At 38.8% G+C, this 19,656-nt stretch overlaps 1 protein-coding gene across 1 annotated transcript in view; it reads left to right on the top strand.

Annotated features, from left to right (window-relative positions):
• The window catches only part of LOC136865916 (uncharacterized), a 203,163-nt gene that overhangs the window by 44,636 nt on the left and 138,871 nt on the right, over positions 1–19,656 (top strand). The window contains exon 6 of the mRNA XM_067142459.2: positions 10,048–10,130. Within this exon, the coding sequence (XP_066998560.2) occupies positions 10,048–10,130 (83 nt within the window). The remainder of the gene's footprint in view (positions 1–10,047; positions 10,131–19,656) is intronic.

Genomic DNA, 19,656 nt, shown 5'->3' with positions numbered 1-19,656 from the left:
TACTCGCTCTGGCCCCAGCTCTATCTCCTTATCCTACTAGACGTTGGTTTCCTCGCCCTCCTTCAGCTCAACCTGATGCTGCTCTGCCAGTACTTGCATTTTTAAGCAGGGGGATCATTATCACTCGCTCCGGCCCCAGCTCTATCTCCTTATGCTACTAGACGTTGGTTTCCTCGCCCTCCTTCAGCTTAACCTGATGGTGCTCTGCGAGTACTTGCATTTGTAAGCAGGGGGATCAGTATTACGTGCTCTGGCCCCAGCTCTATCTCCTTATCCTACTACATGTTGGTTTCCTTGCCCTCCTTCAGCTCAACCTGATGCTGCTCTGCCAGTACTTGCATTTGTAAGCAGGGGGATCATTATCACTCGCTCTATCTCCTTATCCTACTAGACGTTGCTTTCCTCGCCCTCCTTCAGCTCAACCTAATAGTGCTCTGCGAGTACTTGCATTTGTAAGCCGGGGGATCAGTTTGACTCGCTCTGACCCCTGCTCTATCTCCTTATCCTACTAGACGTTGGTTTCCTCTCCCTCCTTCAGCTCAACCTGATGGTGCTCTGCGAGTACTTGCATTTGTAAGCCGGGGGATCAGTATGACTCGCTCTGGCCCCAGCTCTATCTCCTTGTCCTACTAGACGTTGGTTTCCTCGCCCTCCTTCAGCTCTGCCATTCAGCATCTCAAATAACTCCTCATTCATCCAAGTAACTCTTACTGACAAGATTGATGGTTTCCTCACAAATTTGCCCTGAAAACGCCTTGGCTTCTGGTATTGCTATCATGATGATTGGATTACAGGGCCTTCATTTAGCCTGGCCATCTCATAATAAGATGTTAAAGGAGACTTATCACGAACAACATTAATGGTAATATTTCTAAGTAGTTTCTCTCCTATTTAATTGAATTGCTGCCCTTGATTGATGAAATTAGTTATTACTGGGTTATCTGTTGTCCCCATATCGCTATCAAAATCTGGTGATGTGGCCAGTCGCTCAGAGGTGTCCGGTCCTAACTCTAAGCAAAGTCAAAAATTTAACCGTTAATACAGATTTCGGGGAACATATCATCGTTGCCGGGACAAAACCTCCTATGTGATAATATTTTTGGAGATATACTGACCTGCAGGACATGCGTTATGAAGAGCGAGAATGCCTTGACAACATTCACACAATATTGCACCTTAGATGACAGAACGTTACCGGCCAAAGTTGTAAGCTAAAATATTTCACATAGGAGGTTTTGTCCCGGTAACGACGATATACTTTGACAGACTGACATTAATACCGGGTGAAGCTATCCACTTAAATAATGGGCGACAATGGATTAAATTAAATACTAAGTTTATTCAAATAGTCAGATATGAAACCGTAAATGACTGAAATAAATGAAAATGAAATTAGAAATACCAAACAAAACACACAGAAAGTAAATTTACATTATATCAACAGATGTTCATGAGTCCATCAACACGTTTAATCCAACGTAGAAATGCTTATCAGTTCAGAATCACGTAACTCGAGTATAACCAACAACTATACCTGCGATTGAAACATGGGTCACTTGTATTTCATTCATGAGAAATGAGTAGCGTAAAATGTTATGTCTGCGGACACGGCGACGATGACCCATGTTCTTTATGTAATTATTTAGGGGATTTTATTACTTAGCCTACACTTATCTTAATAATCATAGGTGAACCGCAATAACTAATTACACAAACAATAAAAGTACATACAATCACATAAAACCCTCATGTGAATTTCAATTCACCATGGTTAAACACATATTTACAACAAATCAAATCAATAAATTGACCTGTAGCGCACGCACCTGTAACATGTCACTCTCCTAAGCATACACAAAAGAAAACACACACCGGCTAAGAGAGATCTCCGCCATTCCACGTTCATACCGATGCTGATTAACTGTCTGTGAATCTCAGTTTATGCTCCCTCATTAATCTCCTCTACTGATTTCCTAGTTGTGCATCGTCATTCGTAATCTGGTGCAACTGATCGGAACGGCTTTGGTTACTCACTCATTATAATTACTGTGGATATTCCTTGCATATAGGCTTCTATCTAAGCAATCCTTTGGGCTATATTTCTCTTTTCAGACGATCCCTACGTCCAGGACCTGCGAAGATCACAGGCTCCTCTAATTCAATAATTCTTCTCGAAGATTCAAATCGCACATACCTAAGACGCAGGCAACCATGACCTTGCCTTCATTTCGAAGAACGTTCTGCGAAACATCGTAATTACTGTCTCCGAGACCTGTCGATTATTTGTCTATGCATGGCACTAATGGTTCCCTATCGAATTCCTATATGAACTTCACAATAAAATAATTCTACAGTCCCACTTGTATCACATGATCAGTCTACCTTCTCATAGCATATAAATGATGATTCTATCACAATACCTCTTTCGACCTAACTGATTGACTTTGTTCGATGATTCCTCTCTGCATCCAGCAATTACTTAACCACGATCTACCACTTTGAACTGATTTCACATTGCACGTCTAATCGAAATTCATACTGACCCTTCCAATTTGAACACACATGAGTTCAACAATGAGTCTAAACAGCAATAAACTGAAAATGTCAACAACTTCATTCAAAATCACACTCTCTGAATGGCTTTCACATCCATGCGTATGCATACCAGCCTCTAAGATCATGTCAGGTCTAGCGCATTTGAGTATTTGCACGTTCCCAGAAATAAAATGAAATGGGGATGAAATGAGTACGATTCACAGACCAATTTAATCATTATCATTAGTTAAATGAAACTTGAAGTTGCCTCGTCACTAAGAATTGATCAGGGAAATTATTTAATTATGACTACTATGTACAAGGAAACCCCTCTAATTAACTACGTGAAGTATTACATTCTTAGACATTTAGAAAGCTACTCGACCATCTTCAAAGTCGGGTGGAGTTTCAGAAACTCGTTCTCCATGAGCGTGGTCCTCACAACTTGTTCCATACTCACGGATCCTCTCTGTAGCTGTTGGCACTGGAACCGGTTATGCTGAACCTTGTTTACTACTGCTGACTGATTAGTAGCCTGGTAACATTTATAGGCAAATTAGTGCTCATTATGATTTGGCTTAGCTATAAAATGTTTATGGCTACGTAATAATTATACGGTATATCTGGCTTGGGTCAATTCACCCGCTAGTATGATATGGCTCTGCATACACATAGTTTGGGAATTACGGTATCTCCACGTCACGATGACCGACAGAATGCACTCAGACTCCGCCACTCATTCTGTGATCTTGTAATCGAACTCGACACTTCAACTTCCGCACGCTCGCGTATTGTCACCTTTTTATGCTCTGGACTTGCACTCATTCGCACATGTGCGTTCACTTTCCATATTACTATCGTGTGGCTCAGTCGGGAAAATGAGACACTGAGTTTGTGCTCGCCCTACGTCTGGAGAAATGCTCCTCTAAATTTCCACTGTGTGATGACAGTGTCTGTGTGGTTAAAGTCTCTCCTAAAGATCGAATGTATTACTAGACTGGGGGCCGTTAAGGCAGTAATCCTGCCCCACGCTCTGAGTTAGTGCTTTTATCACTTCTGTAGCTCCTCCTACACTAGCTTTTCAGATTCATCTCACGGGTTCTCTTCCAATCACGTTTCAATCCTCCCCGCGCTATCTCTCATTGGTCCTGGCTTCACTTTTGTGCCACGTGGATTGGTCCCCAAGTTCGATTCCTCCTTGGCATCACTTGACCGTGTCTGGCCTCAATCTGCCTCTTTGTTCTCGTTTCCATTCTTAAGGCTTGAAAGATATTTTTGAACCCTCGGCCTTCTCTCAAGGTTTGTTTACTTTTTATGACATTCTTATAGACTTCTTTACTAATCTTATATTTCTTTGCTCACCCTTTCATCAAGCATATCCAATTGGTCCAGACTTCATTTCCTGCAACGTATTGTTTCGCCTGGCAAGCAATTCGCTCTTTTTCTCTGTTTTAGCCATGGTTTAAGAGGGGTATTGTCATGTTCTTGGTCTGCCTGTCCTTTTACGCAACTCTCTCTCCCTCTCTTGGCTTGCCGCTAACCAAATCATAAAATTCATACATAGATTTTAATGCTTATGTAAAACATAATGACCACTCAGGCATAAGGGCTCACTGTACTTTGAAAACTAACATAAGGATAAGATTTACAGATGGTTGCGAACACCTTATTCATTTTCTTCACATGTATCCTCCATGAGGTCTTGCCGATGAGACCCACTGACAACCACATTTCCTCTGATGATTGTTGGCAACGAACTTGTCAAGGCTCTAAAAGCACATCTGGCTTCATTTCTTGCTACATCATTTAAACCAGCAAGATTGAAGATATAGCTATCTCCGTCAATGCTCTGGCACATTTCTTTGGGATCACTTATCACACCTTCGAGTTTTCACCCTGGTTTTACATGGTGGTATAAGGAATAGCTACGTTCTATCTTGTCACTAATACATTGCGCCAAATTCCTACTATGACTGCCAGCTAGGATGATTATTTTCTTCTGAGCACTGTCGTGCCTTGCACATACCGGTGAAGTAAGGTTAGGCCTAATCTTCTGTGGCTGAACTCATGTTTGTTTTTCTGGTGCAAGAGATGAACTGCTTATGCTTTCTTAATTTGACACAATTGGAGTGAATTCATTTATGTCTAGTTGGCATTCATAGTGATTACGTGTTTTTTCAACTTGGTCCATTTGATGCGTCATTTGCAGAGCATGTGATTTAACTTTATGCGTGCAAAAATCACAATCATTCCGTATTCTCATTTTTGAAGACTTCAGTTTTTCATTTCCATTTCTAAGTCAGTGATAAACAGTTTTTAGTGTTTCAATAACACTAGTTTGATTACAAATATCGCCTATCAACGTTCCAATAACATGGAAGTTACTTGCCATGCCAAAAGCATGTTTACAAGATCGTTCCTACATCTGCAATATAAATATTTATTTGTCTCAATTACAGTAGTTTACTTTCACAGTCCACATTGAACCATACCTGACATAATGTACAAGTTTGGATGCCTTTCCACAAAATTTTGCTACACATAGCACACTTAACTTCTTTCATATTTAACTCTTTGTCCTCGAATATTTTCCTAGCTATAACGTCTCCTAACTTGTAATTATGTCAGTAATTGTTTCTGCCATACTGGGAGATGTATCATGAAACACTTATTTACATATTTAAACATTTTGTACATGTTCAAAATGCAAAAATATTGTATCTGATCTTTCTTTTCTTCACCTAGTGAAGAAGATTGTTAAATTTGAAATTTGAAAAGAAATATAACCTTCAATATTAAAGTTTAAAGTTGATCTTTGATATAGTAGATAGACCCATTCCACCCAGCACCTTCTTTCACCTCTTTCTGCCCCACGAAAACACGGTAACAATTATTATTACTCAGATCACTTTCTGAAACACCTCTTTCATCATTTGCCTTGAAAAGGTCATCACATTCATGGTCACTATCCATTGTGACCAATATTTAACCCTCTGTCAAGCTGGACACTCCCATTGAGCATATACATCATCAAGGAACCAGACTAATATTATCTTCGCATTCTAAAAGAAGTTGTCTGAATTTTTTTTTTCAAAGTGCGCAGAAGTTTACAGCACTCACTGAATAATAAATAGAATTCGTACTGTACTCCGCAGAGTAGTTTTATGCCATGCAAGACTGTGTGTCGACCAGAGCTTGACACACAAATGTTAGCGCTGAATGGCAACTTTCGACCTGTTAACATATGAGTAACAACCCTTAATTTTCGACCTGTTGTCGACACGTGAATGGAAGGAGTTAAGGAAATGAAGAAACATATAGTATACAGAATGTGAACTCTGCTTGTTTGAATACAGAGGTACAATGTCCGCAATCCCAGTAAGTTTTGTTTAGCAGGAGATAAGGAGAGAAATGTGAGCGGTTCGCCACACGCTGGGTGGAGGTTTCGTCAGAGGACATAGCTCAGAGGTCTGCAACAACAGGGAGATATGTAGTGAAAGGAAAGTGTGTCATTAGGTCAGCTTGGTCTTACACAGTCTTGTTAGAACATTGACACACCTGGTACAAACATTTATTGAAAAGGATATTTTTACCACACGACCAAAGCGGTCACTAGGAAACATTGGAGGTGTAACAGTCCGAGGGGTTTCTTGATGGCATTATATTTCTTGTTTGTGTTTGTTTATTGTGTGCGGTCCAGATGACAAGAAGGTCAAGTATTCGACCCATCTTTGTCGTGACCATGCTCTTAGCATAACTTCAGTGCTTTTGGATGTACTTATTTCTGGTCTCACTTCCGCGTGTTTCATGTGTTGTGGACTTTTTGGAACCTGTATAATTCAGGATAGGGTTAAATTGGTGGAACTTTTGTCTCCTCCATAAAAAGTCAGAGGTCCTGGGACCAAATTAATGATACGATATATTTGATCACTCTACTCTGTTAAATGATGAACCTCATATAATTTGTAATAATCAGTTGAGAGGGATTTGAGATGCCACTGAATTTTCCTTTCACATGTAAAATCTTGTTTCATGATGCATTTTTCCATACTCTGCTTTGGTATAATAAATTATATTTACCTGATAAACTATATTTCTCATTCGTGGCTTATGTACCTGCCATTCTTGTTTATTATTATTTATTTTAGTTAGCGTAGATATTGCGGACTGTCCAGGTGCGTTATGGACAGGTGGTATGGTGCAGTAGGAGTACATTTAATTAACTTGATGACAGTTAACTAACATTAATATTTAGAAATTTCATGATCCGTATTGAAGTGGGATTACAATATTTAAAAATTAAGAGGGTTCCTCCTATTCATTACAAAGATATTTATTAATGTGAAAGAATCACATATCGTTCAAATGTGGTACTAGTTTTGGCACCAGATATGTGCCATCATCAGCCACAAAGTCAAATCGGGCAAACACAATAGAACCCTAAAACAACTTCATACACACTATAACATCTGCATGGATGAATATGAAATATAACTTTAAAACAACTTTAAAAACACACTATAACATTTGCACAGATGAATATAAAATAAAATATGATAGAAGAAGTTGCATTCCATTCTGAAACTGGTCATCAACAATAATTTCTATAAATTCGATGAAACCATCTATCAACAAAATGGACTGGCTATGGGATCACCCGCTTCGGGAATTCTAGCGGACATTTATTTAGATTTTCTGGAATATACAAAAATAAATAGCAATACTTTTCCAAACATCCTCATGTGGGCCAGATATGTTGACGACACATTTGTTATAATGGATAAAGAAATCAAGAATGCGACCTCTACCCTGCAAGAACTAAACAATATTGATCTCCACATCAAATTTACACTTGAGTCCAGAAATAATAAAGTAATTAATTTTCTGGATTTAACTATTCTCAGAAATCCATCTGCTCTTTCATATAGAATTTTCAGAAAACAGACACAAACTGCCAATACTATTCGTCAAGATTCCATACACCCCCAAACACACAAACGTGCAGCGTATAATAGCATGGTTCATCGTGCATTCAAGATACCTGTGTCTAAAAAAGACCTCAATAGCGAACTCAACACTATAAGAGCAATCGCCAGATTCAACGCTTACAGCAGATCATTTATAGAACAGATAATCAATAAATTTAGACACCGGCCCAAGACTACTCTCACTAAAGAAAAACCTATAACTAACGTTTCATCTACTTTTACATTCAACAACGGTATCCATCAAATCACCAATGTTTATCGAAAACATAACGTAAAAATCTTCTTCAGAACTAATAATAGGACCTCAGAAATTATACATAATTCAACATCAGTCAACACCTCTAACAGATTTTCCAAATCTGGAATCTATAGATTCAAGTGTATCGACTGCAGCGCCTCCTACGTGGGACAAACAGGACGCAACTTCATAACCAGATATTCAGAGCACGTCAACGCGGTAAGATATAACAAGTTTTCTGCTATAGGCCAACACATTCACGACTCTAATCATAAGTTTACTGATATAGAACATGATTTTGAAATACTTCAAATAGAAAACAAAGGGCCAATTATGAACATCGTTGAAAATTGTTTCATTCATTGCGATCAATATTTCAACCCTAACTATAATTTAAATGAAATTTCCGAGAAAACTAATATCCTTTATGATCTCTTAATTAAATGGCTAAGAAATATTAGACCACCTAAAAACAATTCGATCTTTCAAACCATACGCAGTACATATCCACATCATTTACCCCCACTACCACATCCTTCCGCTCCACCTTAGCTCTGTGACAGTTGCTCCGCCTCTACCCCTCCCCTTTCCTCCCTTACGCCTCGCCCCTTAACCTTATAATTGCATCCATCAGTCCAGCTCTGTCCGCCGATCACTCAGGCTGCTCAAGGTGAGTTCGTTTCTAGTATTCTCTGGTTTTTTCTAGACTTTTCTTTTTTGATCTTTCCTTCCGATCTTTTGCCTAATTCGACTTCTAATTTCTTCCCCATCTTCCTCAACCCATATTGAAGTGGGAATTAATTCTTTGGATCTTACCAAGTTCATGTTTACGTTTATTTTCCGGAACCAAACTATAGAACACACACAGTGTCAACTTCATATGACAATAAACCTCACAGCATAATTTAACAGTTTTAGAAAACTAAAGTTATATATAAGCTGGACAAACCGCCATGGGTATACAACAACGGAGTCATCATTTTAACGGATTTTAAAATGGAATGCAACTTCATCTACCATATTTTATTTTATATTCATCTGTGCAAATGTTATAGTGTGTTTTTAAAGTTGTTTTAAAGTCATATTTCATATTCATCCATGCAGATGTTATAGTGTGTATGAAGTTGTTTTAGGGTTTTATTGTGTTTGCCCGATTTGACTTTGTGGCTGATGATGGCACATATCTGGTGCCGAAACTAGTACCACATTTGAACGATATGTGATTCTTTCACATTAATAAATATCTTTGTATTGAATAGGAGGAACCCTCTTAATTTTTAAATATAGTTAACTAACATGTAAAATGTTTAGGTAAACATCTGAGGAAGCAAAATATACAGTTTCTCTGTTTTTACAAACCCAAGAGATATCAAGTCTATATGTGTTGCAGTCTATTCAAGTCATGTCTTAGGAAACACATTGGGTAGTTTAAACTATCTCAGCAGAGTCTTTCAAGAAACTCCACGGCGTTGGGGCCCTGACAAGCAACCGCTGCTCAACCCAAGTGCCTGCAGCTTATGACATGATGTGTGGTCAGCACCACAGTTCCTGTTGACCATTATCCTTGACTTTTTAGACCAGGGATGCTATCTCACTGTCAGTTAGCTCCTTAATGTGGCCTGAATGGACAATAAACTAGTACTCGGATTCTGGTAAAATCCCTGACTCATATGGGAATAGAGCCCAGAACTTCTAGGTTGAGGTGGACTCACTACCTATGAACCACAGAGCCAGCACAGAGTCCTTAGAATCTGAAGAAAGTTTTCTGAGTCATTATTGATGAAGCCTTCAGATTTTCATGTCAGAGAAAAGTTCAGCGACTGATAATTTTTGGACAAGTGTGGCATGGTAGGCAAGACATTGACCTTGTTCATTACAAGATCCAGTGCATGTCTGCTTGACAATTAGAGGCATCTGTAGGATCACAAATCGTTGCTAGGACAAGTGACAGGTCATCACATAATAGGATGAACACGATGGCAGAACATTTTAGGAAGAGAAGGTAAGAGATGTGGAGGTATTTCTTGTCTAATAATATTGCTCGCTCTTCCAGTGCTGTCCTCTCATTATGTCTATCCTATTATGAGTTCTTCTCTTGTTCCTGTCTCTTCATATAATTATGTCATCACACTTGTTGGTCCATTACCAGTTTTTATATTTTTATGTTGAAAGAATTAATTATATTCTTTTGCGGAAGTACAAAATTTATTTTGTGAGCAATGTCTTGTTTACTCTAGTTACCGTCTTACCCTACAATTCTTAATTTACTTTCCATATATCTTACAGCCTTTTGCAGATGTTAAGAATGAAATACTCATGGAAGAACACACAGATGATCAGCTGGAGCCGTGTTTCAAAGAAGACAACAAGTAAGTACAGTTTAGCTTCAAGAGATTTTACACCCATAAGCATTCACAGTATGGAATTTGTTGTTTACCTGTGTACTAGATCCCTTAGTGGACAAGTGGTAGAGTATTAGCACATGAATCCTAACACTGCGGGTTCAAACCTTGCTCAAGTTAATTGAGATCATTCTTGAATTCATTTGCCTGCCTCTGAATCTCAAACACACTACTCGGTTAGTACCACTTCATTTTTCCACTTTCCATATGAATTTATGGGAAATTTTCCTATACATTACTTTATAGATTCTTGTCCCGTAGAGTAACTTGAGCTTTCCATTTATTCCTAAATGAACAGGTTACTGATTATTGAGATAGCTGTAATGAATTTTCTCAAATCAGAATTGTACAGTTGTAGAGCGCTCAAGCAGCAGCCCGGTTGGGTTTAATAATAGTGTTATGTTATTTACTTCCTTCCTAAACGCTGTGTGTCATCACTATGTCCAGTAGGAGTTCTTTAACTTGTCGGGTTCCAATAACACATTTTACTTTTGAAAGACCTTTTGATGGCCATGAACCTGAGCGTAGCTTGAACGCACAAACTTGGGCTCAACTGAACTACTCAGGCTGGTAGTCAGGTTGATGGATGGAATTTATCATTCACTAATTAAAAACCCGGAACACTCTTTACGAGTTTCAGCTATGATTTTGCAACCTTGAACACAATTTACGAGTTTCAGCTACAATACCCAACCTTCACTAATTCAAAACTCGTTATGATTTTCAGTTATAATATGCAGCCTTCACTAATTAAAGACCCAGAACACTCTTTACAAATTTCAGCTATATTACTTTGTACGTAACCTTCACTAATTAAACACTCAGAACAACCTTTATGAGTCTCAGATATAACAGAAACTTACAATAATTGAAAACGTTCCACCTTTTGATACCTTTTATTTGCTTTTTAGCAAATTAATTAATTATAAGCAATACATGTTTTGTTCTCACTTGAGAACATCTTCAGCTGTTCTTAAGCTTAGGTGAATCACTAAGTTTTTGAGTACATTATTATTATTATTATTATTATTATTATTATTATTATTATTATTATTATTATTATTATTATTATTTCGTATGGCAAAAACAAGGATACATTATAAGTACATGTAAATACATATTTCTTAAATAAGTATGTGATTTACAAGTCAGCATTCAAAACTTAATGTCCAGACTTTTCAGCCAGTCCACTGCTTCTGTAGAGGCACTATGTAATTCTTTAATGGATCCATTGAATCTTCTTTTTGGGCAGTCCATAACAACGTGCTGGATGGTCTGAGGCACATTATCACAGTCGCAGAATGGGTCTTCAGATTTTCCCCACTTGTGAAGCCAGAATTTACACCTTCCATGGTTTGTTCTGATTCTGTTTAGAGATGTCCATTTTTGAGTACATTATTTTCAGGTACATTGTTCCTCTTAGAAAACTATTTGAATATAAATTAAATTAAAATGATGTTAAAACAATGTGGTGGTTAATGGTTTGATGAAATGAGACAGTATGAATACATAGTTAGCCTACTTAAAAAACTATATCTATTCATTAGAATAGTTGTTAAAAGTTTCAGCTCTGTTACACTAAAAATATCTGTTTGTCTTCCAGTTAAAAGGTTTTTTTTTTTAAATGATTGACTTCTTGACACTGTTCTAATTATTGTTGAGTGTCAACTTCTATGGTGGGATTTACTCCTTAAGTTAGCACATTAAACGACAAAACTCGAGATAATCAATCTGGTATCAGACAAAGCATTGTCATTTTGAAACTTCAGGAATGTGGATGATTAGATGTAGAATGTGTGCTCAATGAATTGGAAAGTATAAAAATTGTACAACTCCTTGCCAATATCCAAGAATTCCTGTGGGACAGAATTTCGATGGTGAGTCTTAACCATCGGTAACAATTGAAGGTTCATGAAGTTGATTAGTTTTGGATTCCTGGGCATGCCACTCTCTTCAAGCTGGTATGAAGAATTTGTAAAGATTCTTGGAATGAATACACTGATAACACACTGAAAATGTGCAAACACAATGTTAGAAACTGAATACCTTAAGAGTAAAGTGGACTGCCCAGCTGTACTGAGGTTGATTCCACTTCATGTTCCAAGCAGACAAACATGACAGAAATGTACATTCCAGCTGCCCAAATGTGGGACGGTTGTACATGACAATTGTTGGTTCATGCAAACACTTAGGACTGTGTATCAGCTAGAAGGGTCACTCGACATTTTTCACCACCCTTCCACTGCTATTCAGAATGCTCTTCTCAAGGGTGGAATGTGATTATTTTGTAAATTATGTGAATTATTGTGTGAATAGTCTGTAGAAAACATGTGAAGATATATATATATATATATATATATATATATATATATGTTTGTCTATATATGTATATTTGTATTTATCGTTTAATATTTTATTTTATTCTCTATCTCATTATCTGTAGGCTATAAACATATTCTATTCATTAAAAATGCTGAGAATGACTTGTGTTTCATGTATTCAAGCAGACGTACATTTAGGTCAAATTAATCAGATCAGAGCAAAATAACATATTCTTGTGTCTTCAGCATTCAGTCTGCAAACCTCTCTGAATTAACTAAGGGCATCCACAATCTTCTAGATAAAACTTGTATTTTCAAGTGCTGTAGATATTTGAAGAAATATTAAAGATTCATTAGGCTGAATTTCAGAGAGAGAACTGAAATATCATTACATGCTACAGTGCATATCTATTGGCTGAGGCAAAGCATTGTCTGCACTCATTCTAATTGGATTTTTAATTGTTGCTATCTCATTTTTGCAATAAAATTATCCATTAATCAAGTCATGTTTTTAAGTGATGAGCAATAAATAAAGTTATTTTTCTCAGTGATTTAAGCCCAGCAGGGAGCATTGATGACTAGTTCTTTTCAAGGTTTGTTTTCATTCTCATGAGCCCAGCTGATCATTTTTCCTTTCTACCCTGTGAGAGTAGCTTCCAGGTGATAGGGTCCAAGAATTAACCTTATCAAAGAATTTAAAATAGTCTAGAAAGTCAACATAAGGATTCCAGTGGAATCCAGATCTTTGTGGACTTTGCCAAGGGTTTGCAGGATTACTGCCTTTAATGGGTGAGAAAATATTGGTAAGCCGTGTTGTCCATTCATGGAATGTTCTCGTAGAAATTGAGATGCTGGTGCTGTTTGTTTCTAACTGTCATTATAGTTCAGAGTTTGCTTTTAGTTGATAGGCTCCCTCTTGGAGTTCTCTAGATGCTAAAATCATCCAGTGAATGTATTTTTTTAACATTTTTAGGTTGTCAACACTACATTTCTTGTTCATTAGCAGAGTCTCTGCTGAATGTAGGAACTGCGGTCTGACTACAGTTCTGTGTTGATGGATCTTGAATTGCTCTTTTCCTTTCTTGATTTCCCATCAGTTCATAGGCTGCTTCATGTCTGTACCATTGAGGTGAACAATCACCTTCTGGTATCCACTGTGTGCCTTTCAACTCCGGCTGAGAGCACATAAATTGAACTAATGTACAGTTCCTTCCAGCGCTTCTAGGATGTCAGTCAGTGTGTCGGCGTGCTGGCAGGCAGTTTACACACGCAGGATATTCCTACTTGCTGGATTCATGTTTAGAACTTCAATACGCATGAAACCTTCAGTTACTTTAGAAGCAAATGTTTTCCAGAAAGATGGATATAACATATTAACAAGTTTTTTTTTTTTTGCTAGTTGCTTTACGTCGCGCCAACACAGATAGGTCTTATGGCGACGATGGGATGGGAAAGGCCTAGGAGTTGGAAGGAAGCGGCTGTGGCCTTAATTAAGGTACAGCCCCAGCATTTGTCTGGTGTGAAAATGGGAAACCACGGAAAACCATTTTCAGGGCTGCCGATAGTGGGATTCGAACCTACTATCTCCCGGATGCAAGCTCACAGCCGCGCACCTCTACGCACATGGCCAACTCGCCCGGTATATTAACAAGTAAGCTCATCCTTTCCGTATGGCTATTTTCCAAAGAGACGGGACATTTAAGGGCGGAGCACAATTCAAGTTCAGGAAGAAAGCACTGTCTTACAGTTTGGCATGTCCCAGTAAATTTGAACTTCATAGCTTCAATAAAAAAGTTAAAAGTATGTTCAGGACCCACAATAATAGTTCAGTTGGGTAGTGCACCTTTTCAGAAATGTCGCTGTTGTAAATTAGATCCATTAAAGGGGAGCTACATTTATGTTTTCCGACCAACTGACAGCAGGACTTAGTCGATTTCCTTCTGTACTTGCAGCACAAGAGAACCTCATATATACACTGAAGAAAATGGAAATTGCAACACCCAGAAGGAGTGGTTCTACATTGCTGCAGTTGAACATGCAGGACGAGTGTTCGGTTGTGCTCGATGATTACACTTTCAGGTCCTTCTGACAGCAAGTTTGGACAACAATCGATACAGGATGTGCCCACCACGAGCTGCAATACATTGATGAATTCTTCGAGGCATGGAGTCAATAAGGCCCTGGATCGCTTCCTGAGGAATTGTGGCCCATGCTTGCTGCACTGCACGGGTCACTTGTTCCAGAGTTGTGGGTGGCTGAGGACGGTTGGCCAGTTGTCGACCCATCATGTCCCACACATGCTCAATAGGACTGAGGTCCAGGGATCTGGAGGGCCATTTTAAGGTTGTGATGTCGTGGAGAGCTTCACTGGAGATGCCTGCAGCGTGAACCTGGGCATTGTCCTGCTGAAACATCCCATTAGCAATGTTCTCCATCATAGGGACAACCACTGGATTGAGTACCCTATCAACGTACTGTCGAGCAGTCATATTGCCCTCAACAAGCACTAATTGTGATTTCACATTAAAGCCAATAGCTCCCCAGACCATAATGCTTGGTGTTGGCCCTGTGTGCCTCTCAACAATAAGATCTGGACTGCCCCTCTCCCCGGTACGTCGGCGCACAGGATACCGGCGATCACTGCGGGCAAGACAGAAGAGCGATTCATCACTAAAGATGACCCAATGCCATTTGTCGGCCCACGTCGATCTTTCTCGACACCAGGCCAGCCTAACACGTCGCTGTTGTGGGGTCAATGGAACACCTTCTGCAGGGAGACGGGCTCATAAGCCAGCTGCACGCAGGCGATTGTGAACTGTTTGTTGTGTAACGTGGGGTGCCACAGCTGCTCAAATTTGCGCTGCTGTTGCGTGGGATTCCATCCGGGTCATCCGAATGATGCGGCGATCCTCTCTCACAGTTTTCTGTCGCGCTGGGCCTGTGCCAGGTCTATGAGTGTGGGTACCTTCATTTGACCACTGCTGCCATACACCATAGATGCCTGTCGGCCAACACGTACAGCGACAGTCCTTAGCGAAAATCCAGCCTCACACGGCCCAATTATCCGAGCCCTCTCAAACGGCGACAGTTGTTAATAGCGTGCTCTTCTCTGTTGTCGAGGCATGTTTGATGGGGAACACTTCACTGCACAGACTGCAAGTCAACTACGCTACACCGGAGTCCGTATACTGGAGTTGATTCCTCCGCGACCAATCACGTGGTGTGAGCTGCAGTAACAATCCAATGGGTCTGAAACTTTGATCGTTTACAAAACTACATTGCATCATTCCATATCTTGAAAATCAACACAAATGACCAATGCCTTCAAGGTGTTACAATTTCCATTTTCTTAAGTGTAGGTCGATATTTCTAGTTCTGTTGTTGCATTTCCAAGACCTGGAAGTATGCCAATAGAAATAAATTGTTAACAGTCTAATATTAAAATAAAATACAATTGTGTGAGAAAGCGCAATTCCTTTACTTGCTTGGAGATTGTTTAACATACACCGGACGGTACTTGGAACTGAACATTGGACTTCTCTTGTATCCGCTTAAAAATAACCAACTTCTTAAAGTCCTGTGCATACTAATTATCACTGTTCCGCAATCCAACATGCTATTGCTTCCAGATCTGCTCCTCAGCTTTCTGAGGAAATTCTCTACTGGATCACTGATAAATGACCGTGTAAGGACGTAAGGGTAATCCTCGTAGGAGAAGAGACTTAATGCACATGTCAGTAGAAGAATTTGACAGAAGAATAGCTTCAAATTTTTCTTTGTTTAGGAATGCCATTCCTTGCACATTACTCTTATCCTTTCAAGGAAAATCCTTCTGTAACCATTCCAATCTCTCATAACTTATATTAAAGAAATGCATCTTCTCAGGCTTTAGTGCTGTAATTGAGTGCTACTTACATTATGGATTTCAAATGGTTTCATTACCATTCTTAGTAATGCAATGGTTGCACCACTGTTTTGGAAAGCCCAACCTTGAAAGTGGATATTGTTGTGTTTCAGATATTGAAGAGCAGTAATGGTCTTTGATGAAAACATACCATTGGCCTGTTTCACATTCATTTTTTTAATTAGTAGGTGCCAGGTGCTTTCTAGGCTGCACGTGGTATAAATTTGTGATATGGCGGCCACTAATTTATCTTCCCCATAGTGCATTTTTTGTAAACATCATGTCCTGATGACACTGGTTGTTAGAGGTTGATTTGCCAGATATACAGTAAGAAAGCATCAGTAATGAGGGAGCACACTTTTGGCCTCATTCATTCTTTCACATTCTACGAGAAATCTCTTTGACGAGATCTGTCACTCTTGCTGATATGTGTTTTCTAGGTAGTCACTCAATAGTCTCCTCAAAAGCAACTCGAATAAATGATTTCATTGGAAAATGCAGCCCTTCGGAAAAGTGAATTGTCAGATAACACACTGCTTCCTGCAGTTTTCTGACCAACAGCCTAGTAGCTTGTTGTAATTTAAAATTTGGTGCAGTATGAATGAGGTCTTTGAATCTTTGGGATTGTGCTCATTGGTGTCCATTATTGTTTTTAAATCAGTTTCAATCAATCAATCGATCAATCAATCACTACTGCATTTAGTTCTTCTTGAGGGTGCCGTTGACTTGCAGCATTCGGGTGCGTCGGCAAAAGCTGATAATGAAGTGCATAATGTTATTTGTAGCAGAAAAAAGACGATCATCGAGCATGTGTAGGGAATCCAGTGAGAAGATGTAAAGAACATCATAATGGTGCAAGGTTGACAATTCTTATTAAAACTAGGTGGAATATCAGATTGTATGACGTACATAAAAATACAGGGGACGGCCCTAGAATGAGAATAAAGATTATTATAAAAATTGAAACAATTGAAATTAAGCAAGCTTTTATGATATAAAAACGAAAGAATTAAAAAGGAAGATTGTGGCACATCTGATTACTTGCATTCTCGCTTCTCAAAGAGTAATTAGCTTAGCATGTTTGGTTTTTTTTTTACTGGCTGAGGATGAACTATGGAGGACGTGTGTGATGGGAACCGGTGTGAGGGGAAATTAGGGGAAGGTTAGAATCAATAGACGGGGAGCGATCACGTGGAAGCTTGTTTGAATGTTTGTCGAAATAGGAACTGTTGAGTAATGCCTCAAAAATTACATTCATAGTTTCTGAAATCTCATTTAAATTATGATTGGGGTTGCGTTTTTGATCTATGTTAATATAAATGTTTTCTAAAACGTTGAGTAAACTGTCTTTACTATGAAAATAAAGAATTTTTAGGTCCTGTTCTATGGAAGTGAAGAAATGATTGGACTCTGTCATATGAGTGCTCATGGCGGAGTATCTTTCATGTTTGGCAGCGTTGACATGTTCTTTATATCTGATAAAAAGCCTCTTCCGGTTTGCCCAATGTAGCTCGCGGAACATTGATTGCGATTCAACTTATATACACCTGATTTATTGTATTTGTTCATAGTGTTATTGATTTCATGGTGGTTGTAAAAGAGATTAATGTTATTGTTAATTGTTTTAAAGGCAATGTTGACCTTATGCTTCTTAAAAACGTTGATGATTTCGTAAATCTTATTATTGGTATAGGTGAAAGAGGCATAGTTGTCTGTTTTTCTTTTTGTTTCTCTAAGAAGGGTTGAACTGGGTCTGTTGACAATTTTGATGACTATCCTGTGAATGAAATGCTTACTAAAACCTTTTTTATTCGCTATTAAGCGAATGGAGTCAGAGTTCTTTTTTATGATCTGCATCAGATAAGGGGATATGGTAGGCTCTGTGGATCAAACTATAAAAGGTTTCTCTTTTTTGAGATTCCGGATATATCGAATCTTGCCGAATGGTATTAACAGTTTGGGTGGGCTTCCTGTAAATAGTGTAAGAGAATTTATTGGAGCTGTTGTTGATAGTGATATCTAAGAAGTTTAAAGAATTATTAACTGCAACTTTGGAAGTGAATTTGATGCATGGATCGATTTCATTTAACTGTTCAAGAACGATGTCACCGTTGGAGATGTTATGATCTATTAGGGCAAATATATCATCAGCATAGCATGTCTAGAATACAATACCTTTAATTTTATTGTGAATTTTAGAATTTTCGAAATGGTCTAAATAAATTTCTGCCATTATTCCTGCAGCTAAATGTATACGTACGACAATACGGACTTTGCGATGAAATTTATTTTATGTAACATACCACTTAGTCGAGCAGCCCATCTCCTTTCTCCCAAGTCTTCCCAGCCCAGACTTTGCAACATTTTTGTATGCTACTCTTTTGTAGAACAAATCGAGGTGCTTTTCTTTGGATTTTTTACAGTTCCTGAATCAAGTAATCCTGGTAAGTGTCCCATACACTGGAACCATACTCTAGTTGGGGTCTCACCAGAGACAAATATGCTCTCTCCTTTACATCCTTACTACAACCCCTAAATACCCTCATAACCATGTGCAGAGATCTTTACCCTTTATTTGCAATCATATTTATGTGATAAGCCCAATGAAGATCTTTCCTTATACAGTGAAACCTCAGAATGTGAGTAACTTGGTCTGTGAGTGTTTTGCAAGATGAGCAAACATTTTAAATAAATTTTAACTTGATAAGCGAGTGAGGTTCCGCAATACGAGCGTCACGTTTGCCTACGTTTTTCCCTCCCCTGTTCGTTTGTTGAATGGATGAACAATGTCTTCTGTCCTGTAGTGAAGAAATACCTTTCAGAAAATAATCTGCCGCTCAAAGTCTTGCTGGTTATGAACAATGCTCCTACTCATCCTCCAAGCCTTGAGGCGTTGAAGATGCTTACTGGAGGAATTCATGTTCGTTAAGGTTAAGTTCCTTCCTCCCAGCACTACTCCCACTTCAAGAAGCCATACCCCAAAGCACTATTTCAGCGATGCTTCAAAGTGGCCAAACGAACAAACCTTACCCTCCGAGAATTTGGGAGAAACCTATTCCCCATCGTGAACTGTCTGAAGATCATCGATAAAGCCTGGGATGGAGTCACCAAGAGAACTCTCACTTCCGCTTGCGGAAAGCTATGGCCTGACCATGTTCTTGGACGTGACTTTGAGGGGATTGTTGGTGACAATGAGCTGCAGATTGTCGATGAAATTGTGTCCTTAGGGATGACCATGGGGCTGGCAGTGAATGACGTGGATATTCAA

The sequence above is a fragment of the Anabrus simplex genome, chromosome 3 (assembly GCF_040414725.1).
Source record: "Anabrus simplex isolate iqAnaSimp1 chromosome 3, ASM4041472v1, whole genome shotgun sequence".
Taxonomy (NCBI): domain Eukaryota; kingdom Metazoa; phylum Arthropoda; class Insecta; order Orthoptera; family Tettigoniidae; genus Anabrus; species Anabrus simplex.
This window is presented reverse-complemented; position numbering and strand designations above follow the sequence as displayed.